General features: G+C 46.6%; 1 protein-coding gene and 1 long non-coding RNA gene across 3 annotated transcripts in view; one reads left to right on the top strand and one right to left on the bottom strand.

Annotated features, from left to right (window-relative positions):
* Positions 1–18,214, bottom strand: part of Ffar4 (free fatty acid receptor 4) — a 25,207-nt gene extending 6,993 nt beyond the window's left edge. Inside the window, exons 1-2 of the mRNA XM_010632077.2 lie at positions 16,275–18,214; positions 5,258–5,386 (exon numbers count right to left, since the gene is read on the bottom strand). Of these exons, the coding sequence (XP_010630379.1) occupies positions 5,258–5,386; positions 16,275–16,841 (696 nt within the window). The 5' untranslated portion in view covers positions 16,842–18,214. The remainder of the gene's footprint in view (positions 1–5,257; positions 5,387–16,274) is intronic.
* Positions 11,651–21,700, top strand: LOC104867661. 2 transcript variants are annotated; one of them, XR_004518278.1, is made up of 3 exons: positions 11,651–11,878; positions 14,385–14,499; positions 21,461–21,700. It is a non-coding gene; the product is annotated as an uncharacterized LOC104867661 (long non-coding RNA). The 2 variants fall into 2 exon arrangements; XR_781830.2 differs by lacking the exon at positions 21,461–21,700 and adding an exon at positions 15,290–15,363.

Genomic DNA, 21,700 nt, shown 5'->3' with positions numbered 1-21,700 from the left:
GCCTTGGGTCTGGTCTCCAGCAGGGCTCACAGGAGGGAGGACTGTGAGTGTGGCCCCGTGGGCACCGGGCACACAATAAAATGCAGGTGTCTACCTGGGTCCACCCTTACACATTCTGGTTCGGTGAGTCTGAGCAGAAGAGACCTGCACTCTTCCTAAACTCCCCCAAGTGATTCATGCGCACTAGAATGTAAGAGTTTATCGAGAGCAACAGGGTTGGTTTGGAGTTTTCTCCCCAGTCCTCTGAAAGAGTCCCTTTAAAACTGTCCTTTCAGGACTGGCTGCCTTTACACCCCCAGGAGAGTCAGAAGACCAGGAGGGAAACCTCTCCCTACCCCACGTTCCTTTTACCAGAGCCTGCCACCGAGCCAGGGCTGCTGCCAAGTGGAAGCAGGTGGAGGAGGCTCCTCCCACTGACAGAGGTGAGGCCTCTGAAGGTTGGGTCAGTCCGTGGTCTCCCAGTTAGAATCCTCAGACCAGAGACTCCATCTTTCGGGAAGGTCCACCTCCCTTTCCTTGACTGGCACGCAGTCCCTCAAAGCTGGGGAATGAGGGCCAGGCAAGGAAGAAGGGCTTGGTATTCACAGCCCACTGCCTTCCTATTCAGCTGAACCAATTTTGTTTCTTAGTTAAACTCTGAGATAGGCTGAGGGTTTTCCAACTGCAAGCCATACACTCACTGGCTCATTCAGCAAATATTTATCGAGCCCTTACGATGTGCTAAGCATTCTTACGGGGTCTGAACACCCTGTGAGAATAAAGAAAGGGAGCCCTGCCCACACTGCACTTGTATTCTGGTGTATGTAGGGTGATGGGAGGGGAAACAGTAAACATATATGGTTACAAAGGGTAGAGGCATCTTGGCTTGTCATGGTGATGGCTGCTAGGGGGTGATGTAAACCAAACCTCAAACAGCTAGGTCGACAGCCTGACTGAAGGCACTCAGGAGTTACTCAGAGCCATTCCCTTGGGAAAATCGTCATCTGGAAAAAGCCACTGAAAATGTATGAGTCACAAAGAAAGAGGAAGCTGGGAAGGCAGAGGGCAAACATGGCCACTAGCCAGAGCACATGAAACAGCTCCTGAAGGGTCACAGGAGGGGAGGAGCCAAGAGGAAGCCTGCTCTGAATCCTCGCCCAGTAATGAAGTTTAGAGCATGGTTCCCAAAGGGGGTTCCACGGACTACCATCCAAAGGGATGCTCTGTGGGAAAGGGGGGGTTATGTGTTCAGGTTTGGCAATAGTACCTGCCTGGTCTATTCCTGTGGTGAAGATTCCCAAGGTATAGCAAAGGCTCTGAAGTCCTGCAGCAAAAACCCCAGTATTTCTGACTCTTATAGCTGAAATCCTAACATCTACCATCCCACGGAGCTCTGTGACCATTCTAGATATTGTCTTAGAGCAACAGATGACTTGAGAGGGGGCTTCTCAGGCCCAGAGATGACAGGACCTGGGTTAGGGCAGTAGAGACAGGTGAGAGTCAGGGCTGGTGGGGAAGGGTGGGGGCTGTAGTTCTGTGTCCTACGAACACGGCTAATGAACAGTTGTGGGTTTTACAGAGCAGGCTCTTAACAGGAAAGGCTTAGCAGAAAAGCTGGTTCAGGGCCTCTGTGTTATGTCTACCTTCGGGAGGGATGACAGGCAAACTTCGGGGCCCTGCATCCACCTGGAGGCAGCTGCCCACTCCAAAGTGATCCTTCTGGCAAACTCACAGGTGCCAAGGGAGGACAAGTGTCATAGTCCTCCTGGGAAATGGGCACTTTTGCCAGTACAGTGGAAAGTAACTTTTCAGTAGTTTCCAGTGTGATTTTTCACACTGCCCAAGAAGAGAAGGCCCTATCGCCCTGTTGGTGTGATTATTTAACAAAGATTGAGCACCTGCCATGAATGGCCTAGGCTGTGTTCTAGGGAGGGGGACACAGCAATTGATAAAATGAAGTATCTGCCCTCACAGGGCTTGCTTCTAGTGGGCAACATAGATGATACTCAAATGAATGCATACCAATGGAATATGACAGGTCTTTTTATAAGATATATAAAAAGCCAGGTTTTTAAAAAAAATAAGACAGGGCTTATAAGTACTTCAAGGATAAATAAATCATGGTAATGATTTAAAGAAAGACAAGTAGCATTTCTGAGGAAGGCCTTTTTTGAGTAAGGACCTAAAACAACTGGGACATGGGCCAGGCAGCAATCAAAGGAAGAGAGATCCAGGAGAAGAAATGGCAGGTTCAAAGGCCCTGGGGTAACAACGCGCTGGCAAGTATGAGGAGCTGTCCTTAGGCCAACCTGGACATGAGAGGGGGAGAAATGGGGTTATGGGAACAGGCCGGGAGAGGTTGTGTAGGACTCATGGAGAGGATTTTTATTTTACTGCCTGTGAGAGGGAAGTAAGAGGATCTAAATTATATTATTGACTCGTTAATCTGTGCATCATTTTACAACTGTGAGTCATGAAGACTTTCTGTTTCAACGAGGAGCTGACCTGGGATCTCTGTGTGTGGGGAAGAGGGGCAGCAGGAACAGGAGGCTGTGAGTTTAGATACATAGTGCTTGGAGAATAGTCAGAGGCAGGAGAAGAGGAACCTTGCCTGACCATCAGGTCTCCCCAAGTCGTTCCAGGTGGTCCTTGAGAATAAGGCAGGCCATGGGTGGAAAATCGTCCCTCCCTCGATGGAGGCTCAGCAGTGTGAGACACCACGAAAAAGGGGCACGGCAGAGCCTCTGGGCCTCTGTGGGACTTAAGAGTGGACCCCATGGTGGGGGGCTCAGGTGCTGCTTCCCCTCCCAGCCAGCCTCAGTTAGTGTCAGCCCCTTGCTCTTGCTGCCTCCACACCTCGGCGTGCTGTTTCTTCTCCTGAAAATGTCAGTGAGACTATTTCCCAACATGCTCAGAGAGAAGAGCCGGGAGAACAGCCTGGCCTATTAAGTAACAACCGCAGACTTTATTTATCTCCTGCTGCGGCCAGGCAGACATTAAATGTCCCCACTGTGGTAACTCTCACATGCTCCAGGACAACCTCACAGTCCCACAATTAAGATTGCCCCAGTCCGGGCATGGTGGCACATGCCTGTAATCCCAGCACTCTGGAGGCTGAGGCAGGAGGATCGCTGTGAGTTCAAGACCAGCCTGGGCTACATAGTGAGTTTCAGGTCAGTCTCAACTACATAGTGAGACCCTGTCTCAAAAAAAAACCAAAAAAAAAAACAAAACACCACACACACACACACACACACACACACACAAAACGAAGGATTGCCCCAGCCAGGAATTTGGCTCAGTGGTTCTGTCACCTGCCTCGCAAGCACAAGGGCCCAACTTTGATTCCTGATACAAAAAAAAGAAGAAAAAAAAAGTTGCCCTTTTGCTCAGAGAGTGTAAGTAATTTACCCAAGACCACAGAGCAAGTGAGACTCAAAGCCAGGTTTTCCAAGTAGCCCTTTCAAGTCTCCATGTATGTCTCTGTGGCCTTTGCTCCCCTCCTTTACGCATGTGCAGTGTGTCACAGTGGGCGGTGTTTTCACACGGTCTGCACACCACCCTCCCTGGGCTCCAGTTTCCTCCTTTAAATGGCAGCAGCCTTCGTCCGTCTCCCCTCTTAGAGAATGTACACATCCATGGCCCGTGCCCACCACTCACCGGTACTTCAGACTCCGCACAAACGTTTGAGGAATTAAAGTGGTGAGATTCTGGGGCCAGACTACTTGAGTGTAAACTGCCACTTATGTGTGACCTTGGGAAAATTACATAACTTCTTGGTGCCTGGAGTTTCTCATCTGTAATTCTTTGTAGGGTTAAATGATTTAATCCTTTGCACATGTTAAACACTACAGAAAAATTTCTTACATAAATTTTTATTCATTCTATCTTTCTCCTCCCCTTTCCTTAACATCTCTACTTTTAATAGCTAATATTTTTATAATGTTAAGTATGCCAGGCCCCCTTGGAAAGCACTTTCCAGGCCTTATCTCCAGGCTTGATCTGTCTCACACACCAGAGCATGGCCCAGGTCTTTTCAGGGTTCAGTTACGGGGTAGGGAGGACTCTAGGGTGTGACCTGGGAGGTCGTCTCCCCCAGAAGTGGGGATTAGCCGTCCTGGGTGGAAGCTGGCCTGGCTTTGGGCTCTGAATCTCTAAAACGGTTACAGATCCTCAGCTACAGAGAAAGGACCGTACAAGTGGCCAGATGCTGAGCAGGATGTTTCCACTTGTCTTCAATAAGCTTATTTATCAGGTATTTCACACATAATGTGCCATGAAACCAAGATTCAACAAGTGCACCACCTCCAAGAGATGGAAAGGCCTTGCAGAGACCCTTTTAACATGGATATAAAGACAAGCGCACAGTGTGTGCTGAGCCACCACCTTCCACACAGATGGGCTGCCAGAAGAGGCAGGAAGCAGAGGCAGGCTGCTCTTCGTGTCCTGGCGTGTATTTGTTTGAGGGTAGACATCACTTCCTAAGTCAGGAGACACTCGAAACGAACCTTCTTGGAGTGGACAGAGGGAGGGCCGTGAGAGGAGGAGCTTCTGGCAACGCTGCCTTTCTCCGACTGGTAGCTGCTTTTACAAATGTGTTCAGTTCTTGAGCAGAGCATATAAACTGGGTGTGCTTTTCAAGTGTACATTCTTGATTACTATTGTGGAAACAATGGACGTAACCCAAGAGTCCATAAAATAAGTTATATGACATTTGAATGATGGAAAGCCATGCAGCGATTACAAATAATGAGATAAGGTACAGGAGCTGATATGGGAAGATGTCAGGGTGTAATGTGAAGGGGGAAAGGGAGTTAGCAGATAGCACGATCTTACAACTGAAAAGAACAAGGAACGGTGCCAATAGCTACCTGGCCAGTTTAACCAATTCCGTGTAGTGCATCCAATACACAGTATAGTATGATTCTTATGTAAATATACAGGAAAAATACCCTGCCAAAATGTACTTCGGTTGTTAAATGGAGGTAGGGTCGATTTTCAGTTTCTCTGCTACGTAGTTCCATGCCTGTTTTCAATTTAATTTTTTATAATGAGTTTGTATTACTTTAGCAATGAGCATGAAAATTGATAAGGGCATAATTTATTTAGAAACAAACAAATAGTGACCTCCGAGTGTTGCAGAGGGGTAGCGCTGGTCAGTAAATCAAGATTAGACAGGTGTGACGCTAAGGCGTCTTTTGACCTGGAAATTCTAGGTTTGCATGGGAAGCACCTTAGCCGTTGGTGAAGTTCAGCGCAGATCTTGAATCAAACATACCTGCAAAATTTTGGAGTAACTGATCACAATGAGCAGGCCCGGCACCAGGAAGTTCAGAATAACAAAAGACACATCCCACGAGATTTCTCCGGCCACACTGGGCCAAACCAGGGTGCAAATCAGGATTTCCTAGTTAGAGAAAAGAAAAGAACCTCATTAACACTGGCTACATCTTTGGCCTACAGCTCAGCTCTAGCTGGGGGTCTCTTGGCACTGTTATGCTGTTGCATTGCACAAATGGAGCGAATCCCACCCCTGCCCTCCATAGCCCCTTACAGAGCCATTATGGGGCTCTGACCACTGGAGGAGCCAAAATGACTATTCCCATTCTCCAGGTGAGCACTGACCCTCAGAGCCACAGGCCGGAAACAGCTGGAGGCTGTTCCCAGGGGTAAGCCTTCCCATTCCCCAGGGAGAGATTAAATGAGATAAACTGGACACACGTGTTTGAATATAGTGTAGTTTCTCTTGTGTGAGAAACCAAAAGCATAAATAAAGACCGAAATGGAGGAAAATGTTCAAATGGGAGGGGGAATACGGAAGCGGGGAGGGAGAAGAGAAGGAAAGGAAAAGGAAAAAAAAGAGAATGGAAGGAAAAAATGGAAATGAAGCTTTTATAAATGGGGAGGGTAAGAAAGGTTGAGGGAGGGAGGGTAAAGCAGAAGAAAAGAAGGATCGAGATACATTATGTACAGGTACAAATTCCCTACGATGAGATGAATGTGATCATTATCTATATCAAAAAAGTACCGATGAAAGTAATTTTTTTTTAAAAAAAGAGAAAACTGACCCAAGAAATGTTGTACAGATAGGAAGTAGTTGCTGCACACAAGCACACAGCAACAGGATCAAAGTTTTAGTGCAGTCATACAGTACTTTGTATGCAACAGGGTCTGTGTTAAGGCACTCAGTGTCTATTTGGGAAGAGAAGGCATTCCACTGTCTAAAGTATGTCACAGCCAGTCATACTGACAAGCACCTGTATTCCTAGCTACCCGGGAGGCTGAGGCAGGAAGATCACCTGAGCCCAGCAGTTTTGGGCCAGCTTCAGCAATGTAGTAAAACTCCATTTCAAAAAAAGAAAGAAAATGAATGACAGCAAACACAAAACAAAATGAGTGTGTCATGCTGTGTCAAAGAACCTGGCAATCCCTCGCTCCATGATGGTCTGGTGCCTGACCTGGGGCCTTTGACCCATGTATCTCCTGCCCAGAGGAACCCAGAAGAACCCCAAAGCAAAAATCAGCCACAGCCCTCTGCTCCAGATGAAAACCACTGAAATATGGCAGAAGACCATGAAGGTTTTTAGCCTTGTAGCGGCATTAACTTGTGTTGATTTAAATGTTTCACACAGGAACTGCAATACCAGGTTGGGTCCTTCCTGGGACAGTTACCAGGAACCATTGCAACAATTTCTTCCAACAAATAAATACGTCAACAAAAACAAACATATGTATTTCTCTCTGTGTAAATGTTTTTCCTCACACACCAAACTTCCTGTGTGCTCTTGACTATAGGAACAAAGCTATTTGGAAAACAAGTTGTCCTGAACATTTCTAGATATGTAGGACAGGTTTTTAAGAGCATATGCTAGTAAACATTATTGCTGGGTACAGTGGTGCACACCTGTAATCCTAGCTACTGGGGAGGTTGAGATAGGAGAATCATAAATTTGAGGCCAGTTTAGGAAACTTAGCAAGACCTTGTTTCAAAATAAAAATTAAAAAGGGTGGGATATAGTACAGTTCTGCCTAACTCCAATCTCTAGTACCACAAAGAAAAAAGAAAAAGAAAACATTATTGATTTTTGGTGGGCGATGCAGCTAAACCAATGCCATAGTGCCTTCGTTCATTCATTCAGTTGACCAATATTATATATACCTGGCAGAAACAAAGAAATTTTAACATTTACCGACATCTATCATAATTAGTTGTTCAACTTTAAAATGCAATCAACTAGTCATTCATCTTCATAAATAGTACTAACAGGAAATAACAGTATCTAATATGCGTGAAACATTTACTATGCACTGGGGATCACTTTGCATATATTATATCATTTAATGCTTAAAATAACTTTATTGAAATGTGCATTATTATTTTTCCCATTTCACAGACGAGGAAACTAAGGCTTAAATTCCTAGAATAACAGTCCGACATAGTAAAAGTGTGGTTTTTTAATCACAATATTTTCCCCAATATTTCCCCTTTGTAGTTACAAAGGACATCAGGGACCTACCAAGAAAACTCTTCTCAAAGCAAGACAAGTAGAGAAGAATATTTGGATCACACGTGTATCGTAAAAACGGAGATGAGAATGTTGCTTTCATTTCTTGTTTGCTAAATAGCTTGCAAACAGACTAGGATTGCTTGCTTATTTACTTATTTAAGTAGAGACACTCCTTGTTTAACAGCCAAGTTAGGTTCCTGCAACTAGGTTGTTATATCAATTAGTCGCTAAATGAGGAACTGTATACATTGAGTACATGACAGCATTCAGAACAAAGTAATGGTCAAAAGAAACTCCAACTTGATGACTTTGTTTTTATTTGCATAGCTCTTAACGCAGTAGTGTAATGTATAACAGAACATACAATTTCAGTATTGTACTATACAGTACAAGCAGCAAGATGTACTGCACAGAAATAAAGACACTGAAGATCTGTAAACAAGATGTACAGAACTGTAACAACAACAACAACAAAAAAGACAGGTTGTAAGTCTGAGCAGGGGGATCATAAGTCCAAACAGCACAGATTTCAGTATTGTACTATACAGTACAAGCAGCAAGATGTACTGCACAAAAATAAAGACACTGAAGATCTGTAAACAAGATGTACAGAACTGTAACAACAACAACAAAAAAGACAGGTTGTAAGTCTGAGCAGGGGGATCATAAGTCCAAACAGCACACCTTGGTTGTAAGCCCAAACAGTGGGTCAACAGGTAGATTCTTAAACAAGGAATATCTGCATTTGGTGATTGGACTTAGGGTCTTTGCACTGAGCTGCTTCCCCATACCTTCTATTTTCTTATTTTAAGTCAGGTTCTCACTAAGTTGCTAAGTTGTCCGGGCTGAGCTTGAACTTCTGATCCTCTGTCTCAGCCTCTGAGAGCCCCGGGATTATAGAAGTATAACTAAATGTTCTAAAATTTGTTCCTCTGCCCTCGCCACCCACACCCGACCAGAGAAAGCTTATTACATTTTTCTACATTTTGGTGTTTGGAAAGGATCTTTTGAATACTGGCAGCAAGTTCACTGCTTGCTGTCAGCCTCCATGGTGGGCTGGACCTCTGCCCACCACAGATATCAGCACACTGGGGACAACAGATGAGAGCAGAGTGGCTGAAGCACCCACCAGAAGAGAGGGTTTCCAGTCTGAAATGGGGCTTAGTCTCTAAAACCTATACTAGTGATGGAAAAAACATGTGCAGGAAGAACAAAAAACAATGACCTCAAAACTATTTCTTGAAACTCCTTAAGGACCTCAGATCTTTCTAAAACCCTTCCTGGAGTATCTGTCAAGCTAAATAAGACTTTAGAGAAAAATGTGTAGTGTTAAGAGTAGAGCAAGATATGATCCCTGCACTAGAGGCCAAAAAAAAGCAGGTCTCTAAGCTATGTCTGTATGAAGGCTGATAGAATCAAAATGGAGTTGCTTATGTCAACCCCAACAAAAATATGTAAATAAATAAAACTGAGAGATTATGAAGGAGGGCATCTTCTACATATCCTCTATATGCTCGATAACAAGAATTTTCACAAAGATTCTGCCAGAACCACAACTTTGCACAAAGGCCACCACAATATTACACAAAAGTACTTTTGAGAGGACGTTGGCCCAACGACTGTCTAACCTTGACTGACGCCACATTTGTTACAACTTCTTGTAGCCGAGGATTATTATTTCAGAATAACTTAGGCAATTCTCATTTTGCCTATAAAAGCTTCCCTTTGCCTCAACTTCCATAACCACAGAGTTTAACATGGCACACATGTTCCCACTGCAAAGTCCATCCCCAAAGGACCCCAGCATGTCAAAAGTACGCGCATGTGTGAAGGAAAAGGCATACATATAGAGAAGGACTAGGTTTCACTAGAGAAAGCTAAAGATGTCTGCTTGTAAGAGGGGCTCTATTCTTTCACCTTATCTGAATTTTCTAAATTTTCAATGACGTTCCTATGTTTTTTATAAAGAAGAAGAGAGTGACAGAAGTTTGCTTTTGGGAAAATGATGGAATACATAACTGAGATCACCATGACAGCTGAACATACCTAACTAGATGTTTTCAATATAGACCTGGCATCTGTCCCAGGAAGTTTCCCAAATTCCATTCAAGAAGATGTTTTCCCCTTTTTACTTGTGGCTCCTGCTGCAGACAGGCAGTGTGATAAGGAAATAAGACAGGAACTCTGTACAGCCCCCTAACAGGAGCTAAGAGGCAGTGAGTTGGCCTGGGTGGCCCACGTGATGGCTTGATATGCTCGGTAAAGGGCATTATATGCTACTGGTGATTAAATGCAGTATCTGCACTCATTAGAAAAAAAAAGCAGGCCCTGTGACCATAGTTAGAGAGGTGAGTTCGTACTGGACTTGTATTTCCGTGGGAGAAAAGTCCGTCTGTCAAGTCATTCTCATTCTAGGTATCCTCTTGCAGGTTCTGGTTTGTCAAGAAGCTGGGCAGGATGTCAAATCCAAAAGGTAGGGGCCAGAGTGGTATTATACTCTCCGTACTTGCTCTGACATTGGAAACATTTCCTGATTTTTAAAAAGTAAATTTGAAAAACAAAACTGCTAGGCCTGCCTGGTTACTGAGATACGAACTGGCAGTGTCAGCAAGTGTTTTTTAATTCGTTGGCTTCGTCGTTGTTGACTCCGGCACAGTGGCTCCACCACTGTGAGGCCAGGGTGGATGAGCAAGGCCCTGGCCAGCTTTCCAGAAAGCCAGGATACCGCTGGAGAGGGTGGGAGAGAAGCACTAGGAGACTCTGTCAGGGAACGAGAAGCCAGATGGACCCCGAGAGCTTCAGAGGCCACAGGGCAGTCGCCTAGGAAAACTACATCCAGAGGGAAGCCCAACTTCAGCCATGGGGTGGAAGGCAGAGTTCTGGGGTTAGGAATGAAGGGATGAAGGCGGAGGAAAGGCCCAGTGAAGGGCTAAGTGTGACTTTCATCCGCTCTTCCCGATCTCTGCCTCTCCCTCGGCAGCTCATCGTTTCTGAGGCCTCCTTTTTCAGATTCTCCCATCCGCTGTTTCCTTCCTAGTGCTCTCTTGAATCACAGACTTACTCACTGTCTTGAGGACATCTCTGGAGGAGGCATGGTAAGCTCTGACTATCCCACTCTCCTGGTTCATACTCACCAAATCAGGGCACACAGCTGCTAGAAACCTGTGCACTGGCCCTCTGCCCCTCCCCACCAGAAGAAACCTGCGGTCCCTTGAATGGCTCTTCAACCCACTCACCCCTGTCACTCTCCCCTGATCCCTTCCAGCTGGCCACTTCCTCTCGGGTGAGCTCACACTTTCCAAAGGGGAGCCTCCTCAAGCCCAAGCCCAACCCGTGTCCCCCTGCAGGGCTCAGAGTGTCAGTCGTTGCTCCCTTGCTTCGGCATACACTCTTCGCACTTCACAAGCCCAACCCGTGTCCCCCTGCAGGGCTCAGAGTGTCAGTCGTTGCTCCCTTGCTTCGGCATGGCCTTGCTCCCCAGCCTGTAATGCCCTTCCATTCCTCCATGGCCTTGTCTTGCTTCCTTCCTCTTATCTCTATGCCTAGTGAAGGCACATTATGTTCTAGTAGCCTTTCTGGATTCCCAACACCTAGAAGAGTCCCTTCCACAGCTCTCTGAGCATGTGTAATCACCAGTCTTCAATAAGGAGCCTGCCTTTTCTCAGCACTCTACCAAGGGCAGAAGAGAATCCTGTCTTATTCAAGGCAACAGCACAATGCCTAGAATTATGCCTGGCACACATTAGGTGCTCAGTACAAAACCACCCAATGAAGGAATTTCCTGAGAATCAGGAAATCCATTAACAGGCACTGCCCAAGTGCTGACCCATCCCACACTGGCAGAACCATTTGCACATGCTGCCTGGTTCCTGTTATTTTCCTAGAAGCTTCTTTAATGATTCTTCCTGCAGTGCACCAGTGAACTCTGGTAAACCATCTTCCTTGCCCTACCCCTTCAAACAAAACAGAAGACTGAAAGGTCATTTTAAGGAATGAGGAATCCTCCCTAGAGATCTATTCTACTATTGACTTTTGGACAGAAAAGAGAAAATATCAACTCAAGAGATGGACTTTGTTATATTTTAAAAGCATTCTCTAACATTTATTAACAAAGGCAAGCAAACTGCTTGTGTCCTCAGAAAATTCACACTCAGTAAAGACACAATCACGACAGGGGCCTCATATGAAGTCAAGAAAAGGTGGAGCTGAGGAAGTGTGAATTCATGGAGACCAGAGGAGCCAGAGTTGGGGCACATTCTGGAACTATCCTTTGCCTGCTGTGACTTTGAGCATTTCCTCTTTCAGAAAACAAACATAAGAACACCTACTTGCGGAATTACTGTGGACTATAAAATTAGGCCAGGGTCTGGGACCATCTGCGTGCTTAGGAGGTATGTTTGTGTGGCTTATGGCAGGACTGAGAGGGATGGGTGTTCAGTAAACGTATGTAGCATTAATGGGCAGTACACACTGGCCATGGTGGATGATCTTTCACACCCACCAGTGTGGGTCACCACCTAGCCAGGGCCCCCAGCACATACAGGCAGGCATCTGGTTGGAACAGCTGAGCTGACTTGGCCAAGATGTCCGTGTGGCTAAGATGTGCCCATCCTCTTAAAATGGGAGCCTATCGTTTTATAGCAATCAGAAGAATTGCATTGTTTGAAAAATGTTTAAACTGTTTATAAGATAAGGAAAACTAACAATAGCTAGCAACTCTCAAGCACTTACCTGTGTGCCAGGTTTCTTGAACGTGAATCCCCATGGCGATGCTACACAGTTGGTACTGTTCTCGGGCCCATTTTGCAGAGAAGGAAAGTGAGGTGTAGAGAGGTGGGACAGCTTGTCCTCTATCACACAATTCTTCATTGGTCAGAGACAGGCTCGGAACACTGGATTCCAGTCCATAATACCGAAAGGTCAAACATCTAGCATAGCTACCATGGCATCCTCCCTTCACAGAGAAGTTCAGAGTTTGGGCACCGTGGAAGGGTAGGCTTATTCAGCCCAAGTGGACAAGGGTTGTTACGTTCCTGTTTCAGGGCTGACTCAGATGAGCAGAACGCTCTAAGGAGCCCTGTTTTCTTTGCCAGTACTCCTTGAGGGGAAGGTACCCCTATGTTTGGGGTTAGTTGGGCCCTCAACATATGATTCAGAAAGAAAAATATCCCCCATCCAAAACCTCCACCTGTAATGTCCAACTGCGAAAGAACAGGCAGGATCTATGAGGGCTGAGAAAACAGGCTTTTGTTGATTTTAAATGTGAGACTCAGCTCAGGCCTAGCCAGATCCTTCTCTATCCTTTTTTACTACCTGGTCCACACCCACTTTCATTTGTTTCAACGTATTTATTCAGCTGCCGAGCCTAAAAAGAAGGATGTTTCCTACACACTCAGACAACCCTTGAGGACTAAGGAGCTTCTCTGTTTGCTGGCTTAGCAGGAATAGAGAAAATACAATAATCTCCCTCACCCTTATTTTCAGGCATTGTCAAGTCCCTTGGTAGATCTTTGAAACCACAGATAGCACTGAATCCTATGATTGAACATTATGATGAATGTTTAAATTTTTAAAATGTTACAGCAAAAGCCACACTGCCATGAATGCCCCTCAAAATGCTCCCACTCACCCTGAACACACTCATTCCATCGTTCTTGCCACTTTCTGAAGCAGCTCTGGAGTCCTCCTTTGTGATATCCTGAATTGTGTTGATGTAGCTGCCTCGAGGTCCTAAATCCATTCAAAACATTTGCCTTTCACAGACATTTTGACTCTCGGGAAGAGCCAGAACTCACATGGTGCCTGAACCAGTGAATAAGCTGGTTGAGGACACACTAATGGTTTTCCAAATCTGCTTTTCCCTTAGGTGGCACTCATCAGCAACATTCAAGGTATTTTTTGAAGACACTTAAGGAGGAACAATGGCAAGATATAAATGTAAAGAGGGATTAATGGCAGTGTGCGTCATTATTGTAACAAATGATTTTAAAATATTCACTGTACATTTTGATCTCTTAACCAAGCAGGGTACGTGAATGATGATGTATTAATAATAAAACAGAACAATTATAACAATATACTATAATAAAACTAAAACAGGAATTTTTTTATTTCTGGAATTTTCCATTTAATATTATCAGACTTTTGTTGGGCTGGGGATTTAGCTCAGCAGTTCGGTGGCCTGCCTTGCAAGCACGAGGACCCGAGTTCGACCCCTGGTGCCAAAAAAAAAAAAAGACTTTTGTTGTCCACCAGTAACCAAAACTGGTGATAAGTCAAACTATAGAAAGCATGACTTTGGAAAAGGGAACACTGTACACTGTAACTCAAACAGAGACTAACAAGTTGAAAGAGAGAGACAGAGAGAGACAGAGAGAGAGAGAGAGAGAGAAAGTGGGATGGCAGACAGGTTGGAGAGAAGTCAAAGAAGAGGAAGAGCAGGAGCGAGGGTCCCATTTTTTTTTCATTACAAGATCCCCCCATCCCACCTTTACTGATTTCAATCAACAGGGCTCTTGCAGGTAACTAACCTGGTCCCAACCTTCTGTAGCCTAGTTCCAGCCATTTGCTCCCAGTGGCTTTGCCCAAATCCCTCACCATAGGAGGTGTTTCTTCATTGAAACAAAAGGGATCTGAGTGCCCCCCAGCAGCACACCAACTACTAGGGGCAGAATACAGGGCAGTGAAGACACGGAAGGTTCCACTTTATGCAAAGGCTTTCTTGCTCAATCACCAGGGTCCATATTAATGCACAGTTAGTCTGGGGTTTTGTTATTTGCTAGTTAAAGAGGAGTACATCCAAAACTAAAAGAAAGGGTACAAAATACATGGATATTTAATTGTTTAATTATTAATTATATTAATTGTTTAATTCTTCTCCCTCATTTTTTCTTTAAGACAAGAATGAGAAATCTGTCAAGTTCTGTGAAAAATGTAGCAATATAGTAACAGCGAGAGAATGACTAAAAGCAAACACTGATGGCAGAATCTTAGTCCATCCTAATGGTGTGAGGTAAGGCCTGGACTTCTACTTATTCTAGAAACATCTACAAGCCTCTTGAATAGGGCCCACTTAGACATTCAGGTGTATCTGGATTAAGGACAGTCTGCTGGGTGAGTATTAGGTCCCTGAAGGTCACCACTGCCCTCTAGCTCAGCTAATTCTGGCTCTCCTGGCCCCTCTGAGGTGGCAGGGCCATAGGTTGGCACATTTTTTGATCAACTGCCACAGGCCTGATACAGTTTCTCCTTAGTCATTCAAAGCCACAACCAAACAAGCACCTCCAAAATGTACTCCACACAAGAAATAAACAATTAGAAACAGACTTTTGGGTTTGATTTATGTTTGGTTAAAAAAGGAAACTGCTTGTAAAGGATGCAGCCTCCATCCATCCTATCCCCAAATAGAAGGCCTGTGTGTGATGGGTCCAGGGAAATCCTCAGTGAAGCCCTAATCTGTGTGCAGTTCTGGAGGTCCACACATTCAGAGCGTCCCTCGTCTGACTGTGTGGTCTCTACCTCGAGCCTTCCCAGGTGACATCTCTGCAGAGCTCCTTGGTCATCAGCCTCTCCTTGGGACTGCAGTTTTTGTTTCATCTGGCCTGCTCTGGGTGACCCACCCACCCCGCTTCCTAGGGCCTGGGATGAGAGTTCCTGACCCAGACCAGAAAAAAACAATAACCCAGGCGGGAAAAGGGACAGAGATGAGAATCGAGGCTCTGATGAAGGCTGAGCCAGGAGCCAGAACTTGCAGCACGCTATTGCTATCCTGCTCACAGACCTTATCCGTCCCTCTCTGCTAGGGGCAAGGTGCACGAATGAAAGGAAACACACTGGGTAGACAGTGAAGTCTGCTAGCCCCTGTCCTCCACAGCGCCTGTCGGGTAGATCTCCAGGAGGTAACAAACTCTGCAGCTACGGGGCGGAGGCAACGTGAACAGACCTTCACCAGGAATCCCGGACTGGACAGTGGAACTTCAAGTGACCGGAACCAGTGATGCACTGTGGAACAAATGTTTCTTAGAACTTGGACCCGTATGTAGTCCCGGCCACGGCTGTGGGCCCACTGCCCAGAACAAAGGCTTCAGCTCAGCCTCTGGAACTACATAACAGTTCAGGGGTCTGGGATACCAAAAAAAATCCCTTGTCCGAGGCTCCCTGGGTAATATCCCACAATCTAGTGTAATCTTCCCTTGCAGTCTTGCAGTTAGAAAAACTGAGGATCCCGGAAAGGAGAGGAAGTCCCTAGTCTGTTAAAGGAAGCACTGGATTTGGGACTCCTGAGTCTCTCTTAGCCCTTCTCCAGGCCTTCAGGCTTTCGAAGAGCCATCCAACCCTTCCCCAATCCAACCACTCCTGGATCTAAGGATGAGCTTCTCTGGACCAGTTACTATTCTGTGTGCCTCACTGCCTCATCTGTAAAGCAGATGTCATAATTACAGCAGAGTAACACGGGCAAGAAGGCAGAATTCAATACGATGCCAGTAGCCATCTCGCACCCCCGCAGAAGATCTGTCTGGCTCCTAAACTCCCCATCATCAAGCGCATAATCGTCACTGCATTCTGCAAGAATTTGGGGGACTCTACTTACAGCACTTAGGAGAAAGTTTAGGTACCTACACCACTGCGTTGGCATTGAGATTTAAGAAATGAAACCTCACAGCTCCTGGGCACAGAGTCCGACACAAAGGTTAATTGCAGCAAAAGGCTTCTTGCTGCTGTGAAGCGTTATCATCCCCTCGCTGCTTCCATCAGAATGTGCCCGGCACGCACACAGCGGGCGCTCACCTGGTCGGCGCAGGGGAACCGCAGCGGGACGACGTGGAAGAAGACGCATAGGGGCAGCGCGGTGACAGCCGAGTAGCCCCAGATGAAAATCAGCAGCGCCGCCTGAGCCCGCGGCCCCGGACCGCGCACGCCGCGCTGCAGGCGCACGATGCACACCATGCGCTCCAGGCTGACCGCGGCCAGAGTGAGGATGGTGACGCTGCCGCTCAGGGTCATCATGTAGAAGAGCAGGTGACAGGCGACGCGGCCCAGCATCCAGGCTTCTGTCCAGCGCACGACTAGCACCAGGGGGATGGCACTGGTGAAGAGCAGGTCCGAGCAGAAGAGGTTGAGCACCAGGCTAGAAGTGGCGCCGCGACGCCGTCGGCGCACCACCAGCACCAGGGAGCACACATTGCACAGCAGCGACACCGCAAAGATGAGCGCCAGCGCGGTGGTCTCCACGGTGCTCAGCAGCAGCCGGTGGTCGCTCTTGATGTCGGAGAAGAAGGGAAAGCGCGTGCGGTTGTCCTGCTCATGGCCGCGCAGGGAGCTGGTGCTCCCCGTCTGCGCGCACTCGGGGGACATGCCGGGCGCAGGGCCGCCAGCACCGGTCTGCGAGCGCGCTCATCGGGAGGTGACGGAGGGCCGAGGCGGGGAAAGAGGAGGGAGGTGGTTGCGACATCTCCCCTCTGGCCCTCCTCCCGCCAGAGGAGCGCCCGCGCTGGGCGTAGGGAGTTGCGTCTGGAGCGCGGGGGACTGAGCCAGTGCCGGGCAACGCGGGGGGCAAACACCTTGACTGGGCTGGGAGGCGGCGGAAGCCTCCGGCAATTGGACGGTCTGAGAGCTCCCATGGGGCACAGTGCCCCACACAACCTCCCGAACGACCCCCGCGGAGACTCCACAGCCTTCTCTGTCCTCCGGGGACTCCAGGTGTGTGAGGCCCCTTTATCCATTAATTTAGTCAAAATTGATTTAAGATTTAAAATTGTTCTGGCCTTTGTCATTCAGACTTCACGAAGAAAGAGCCACAGGTTGGGGGTGAATCCCAGAGTAACTCCTAATGGCCCGCATTTATTGGAGGGAGGGGGCATAGTTACTTAGAAACGTGAAACTTTGGGTGGATTAATCTCTCCGTGCTCCAAGACTTTTGTCTATAAAACAGAAATAATAATTCTACGTCACTGCTTATAAGATCACAAAGTGTTTAGTACACCACTCAGCACGCAGCAATTATTCATTAAATGTCACCAAGCATCGGCTACTATAGTTAAAATGCATGTCAATTTTGCATTATGAACAACGGTATAAAGTGACTTGTGCAAGGGATGGCCCTCCCAAATTTTTGATAGATTAGACAGCCCAGAAAGAGACAGGCCCAGGCTGTCAAGGTGGCCCCTGGTGAGTAACACAAGCCTCGTCACCTGCTCCTGCCCCACTTGCTTCTGCCACAGCACTGCTGTCTGGTTCTGTTCTAGGAAGTGTGGTAGGGAGAGACCCCGTGAGCATGACCCCTCCCGATACCCTCCCGTGGCCCACGCCCTCACCTCTCTCCCCTGCGCAGTACTCTCCCTTGCTCTTTCTGTCTCCCCATTGCCTCTGAGTATTTCTGAGGGGTTGGGTGAGCCCATCTGGGGTGCTGGCGGTGTGTGTGTGCGCGCGTGTGTGTGTGATGCATTAGTGTGCATGCTTAGCACTGTGTCACGTGGTCTGAACTGACAATGTGACTGCTAAGCTAAGGGGCAGATTGTACTCTAGTGGAGAGATGCTCCGTTTAAACCTTGACTAGGCTCAGAGTTGGCTTCCTAACAACCAGGAAACTGTTGGTCTCCTAACAAGGGGTGAAAGACTAAAGTAAAGACAAACAGGATTTTTGGCAACTGTCAGACTGAGGGGAAGAAATTTTTTCTTCATTTTTTCGTTTTGTTTTTGTTTTTGAAAAGTAGAGCTGTAGGAGGAGAGAGAGGGAGCAGGGAGGAAGGAGGAAAAGAAAGCAAGAGGCAGGAGGAAGCGAGAGGGACAGAGAGGAAGTCCTTCTACTATCACAAGCTGAGGTGACAGCAACAGAAACAGCTGGGGTAGAGTGACTGGACCAGAGGCCTTCTCTGTCCTTACCTCCCACCGTTCTACCAGTGGCAACATAATGTGTGCAGAGACTCCTACACTTCCTGCATTCACATCACTTTTTTGATGCCCCTAGGCCAAATGAATTACAGGACAGTCTCACATTTTAAGTGGCTGGATCCAAATAACGTAATAAGACGTATGACACCTAAGTAGTCATCTTGGAAAATGATATATACAAATCGGAGGACATTTGTTGATTTCTTTTTAAACAGCTGCAGTGATCCTGTATAGCCTTTCAAAACTGGGAGTCAGATTGGGAGCCACCATGCTCATTTCCTGCTCCATCATGGTTTTGTGTACTATCTATTGGTTATCACGATTACACTCATGAGTCTAATGTTGAAACTGTAGATTGCCTAGAGCTAGTAGTCTGTGAGGAATCCAATAGATATTGACCAGAACTGTCTCCTTTGGGCACCTGAGTACACACAGTCATGGCAGTTAAGAGCACAGGTTTAGCTGGGATCAAAATCCTGGCTGTCCGATTCACTTTGTTATCTTGGGGTTCTTAATATCTCTGTCTTCCCAATATGAAAAACAGATGAAAACAGTACTACCTTATAGTGTTCAAGGGATTAAGTGAAGTTCTCACACACAGAGCACTTAGCCCAATAGTCATTGAGTAGCACTTGGACACTGTGAGTCCAGCTATGAGCTCAACATTGTATATACACTGATGACACATCCTACTTTGGTCATTAGTTATTATTACCACACATCTTTACCTCTTTCACTCTTAGAGACAAGGATTCACCAAGTGTAAATACGGACCGCCTGATTTTTGATCTGAAGGGAAGTGCAGCATCGTGGGATGGCTTCTGTTCCTCTTTATTTGATATTTTAACCAAACTGGGGCAAGGAGTATCTAGGAGAGTCGTTTTCTGTGTATGATTTTCTTCTGGAAATGTTTTATATAAAGTTTCTAAGAAATGCTTCCTAGCTCACTGCTTCCTTTCCAAATGTTTCTGTGAGAGATCTATGTTTCTCCCTCCCCGCCTCTCCCCCCACCCTTGCAAAATTAGGACCAATTACAGAGTGGAATACAAAGGTTGTTTGTCCATAAGTAAAGATTTTAAACCTATGTGCTCCCCTCCTCCACCTTCTCACCGAGGTGGGACCCAAGGCCTCCAGGCCCTATTGCCCTGAGGGTTCACAGCTGAGTAGAAACTCTGAGCAGCCCACAGTGCCTGGAAGGGGGCCTTACACTCTGAAGAAGGTTCTTCATGCCCCTGAGACTTGTTGTAGGCAAGGTTCTGAGGGATTGTTATGCTCTGAATCTAAGGTGTTCCCCCCTGCCACGTGTTTAGAAGGCAAATAGATCGTGGACATGTGACCTGGAAGGGTCTGTCTCCCTCCCTGGCTCCTTTCTTTGCTCTCTGGTTCCTGGCTGTCAGGATGCGAGCAGCTTTCCCCTTTCAGACCTTCCGCCATGCCCTTCTACCTTAGAACCAGACAGGCACATACTGAATCCTGTAAAGACGTGAGCCAAAATAAATCTCTCATCCTTTAAGTTGTGGGTGTGCGGTGTTTTGTCCCAGCAATGAGAAAGCGACTTAGTGGCATTTCAGGCCAAGGGAAGAGCAATAGCAGAAGCAAGGAGACTCAGGCAAGCGCAACACTTCTTGGAAAGGGTGTGTGTCTTGTGTGCCTCAGCCTCTGTAGTGCCCATATCATACCTAACAGCCGAAGAGAGAAGTCCAGGTAGAAATGAAAATGAAAAAGCTGAGCCTTAGTGATGCGAGTGATCAGCTGCCTGTTTGTGAATTATTCACACACAAGGGGCCCAGGGCAGGGATCACACAATGTTTACTTTAAATAAGATCTGATGACTGAGCCACAGCTAGCACAGGCAATGCTCTCTAGCAATTAGAAAAAGTATCCACTCTGAGCAGACCAGCGGCGACCATGCACTCCTTCCTTGGGGCTGGTAGAGCCAAAGCTATGGGCAGGGCATGCGGTGTCTACAGGGATTTAGGACCCTGTGCCCGGCCCTCAGGCCTCTGGTGTCCTTTGCAGAGTGAAACCCATACACAGTGGTGCCAGATGGCTCTGCCTTCTACTTTGTGGGCTAACAGGTAGCAATTGCTCTTCTTGCCACCTCTTCTTGCCTCTTGGTGGTGGTTTCTGCCAAGATCTCAAGTCTCATACCCTGTCCTAACAGGAGCGCCAGTGGGACAAAGACTCCTGTGTGTGTCCCACAGAACAACCTCATTTGCCTGGGAATTTCCTCAAGCTCATTGTTGTGAGTCTTTTTGACTGAGGAGATGAAGAAAGGAGATCAAGGGCCAACCACATAGCAAACGTGAAGACAGAAACTACACACTGGACAGCCAGCTGTAACCACTGCCACTGGAGTCCTAATGGGGCTGAGCTGTTCTGTTCAGACACGAAAAGGGTCAGGGGTAATCAGAAGGGGCCCCTGCCACCCAAAGGAGGTGTTAGAAGTCAGTAAGTCAAGAAGGGGTCAATTTCCAGGTCTCAGGTGTCTCTGGGGGAGAAGGAAGAGTGAGGAGTAGGGTGCCTAGCAGGGTGAGGAGGGAAAATAAAAACAGCCACAGTGGTAATTAATAACAATCAATCAGTAGTATTAATAACAATCAGGCATCTACTGGTAATGACTATGTTCCAGGCACTATTTTAAGTATTTACTTGAGTTAACTGATTCAATCTTTAGTAAAATCCTAAAAGGTAGTGTTGTTATATCGTATGGGTGCTAATTTTTTTGATATGCTGCCACTCAAAAGTTGGAGCTTAATTTGAAAAAAGAGAATGGCTGAAACTTGAAATTATTTATGTATTTCATGAACTGGCAGTATGTATATGTATGTCCATGAATATAATTGATTATTAATTATCAATAAATTAAGAGAACTCACTTTTAAGTGAGGCCGATGAAATAAAAATTCTGTCTTTGGAAAAAAACAGCGGGCCCTTTCTTTTACTCTCTTGGCCAGTGAAGGGACTTACTGGGTTTCTGCTTATGAAGAGAACGCATCCCAAGTAATGTCATGTGATTTCACAGGCTAGGCCATAAGAAGGATGTAGCTTCTGTCTGATTTTTTTCTTTTCTGCTATCACAGGCTTGAAGTAAAAGGAAGCAAAGTAAAAGAAGACTGCCGTGTTGTGAGAACAGTGAAGCAGCCGACTGGGGAGAAACTGAGGCTTCCTGTTAGCAGCACCAACATTCCAGGCACATGTGTGAACTTTCCTGGGAACTGATCTGCCAGTTCAGTGAAACTCTCAGATGACTGCAGCCAACATCCACCTGAACCTCACAGGAAAACTCACTGTCCGGCTAACTCCTGAACACTTGGCCCCCC

This window comes from Fukomys damarensis, unplaced genomic scaffold, assembly GCF_012274545.1.
Source record: "Fukomys damarensis isolate Sample0158 unplaced genomic scaffold, DMR_v1.0_HiC HiC_scaffold_20, whole genome shotgun sequence".
Classification (NCBI taxonomy): domain Eukaryota; kingdom Metazoa; phylum Chordata; class Mammalia; order Rodentia; family Bathyergidae; genus Fukomys; species Fukomys damarensis.
This window is presented reverse-complemented; position numbering and strand designations above follow the sequence as displayed.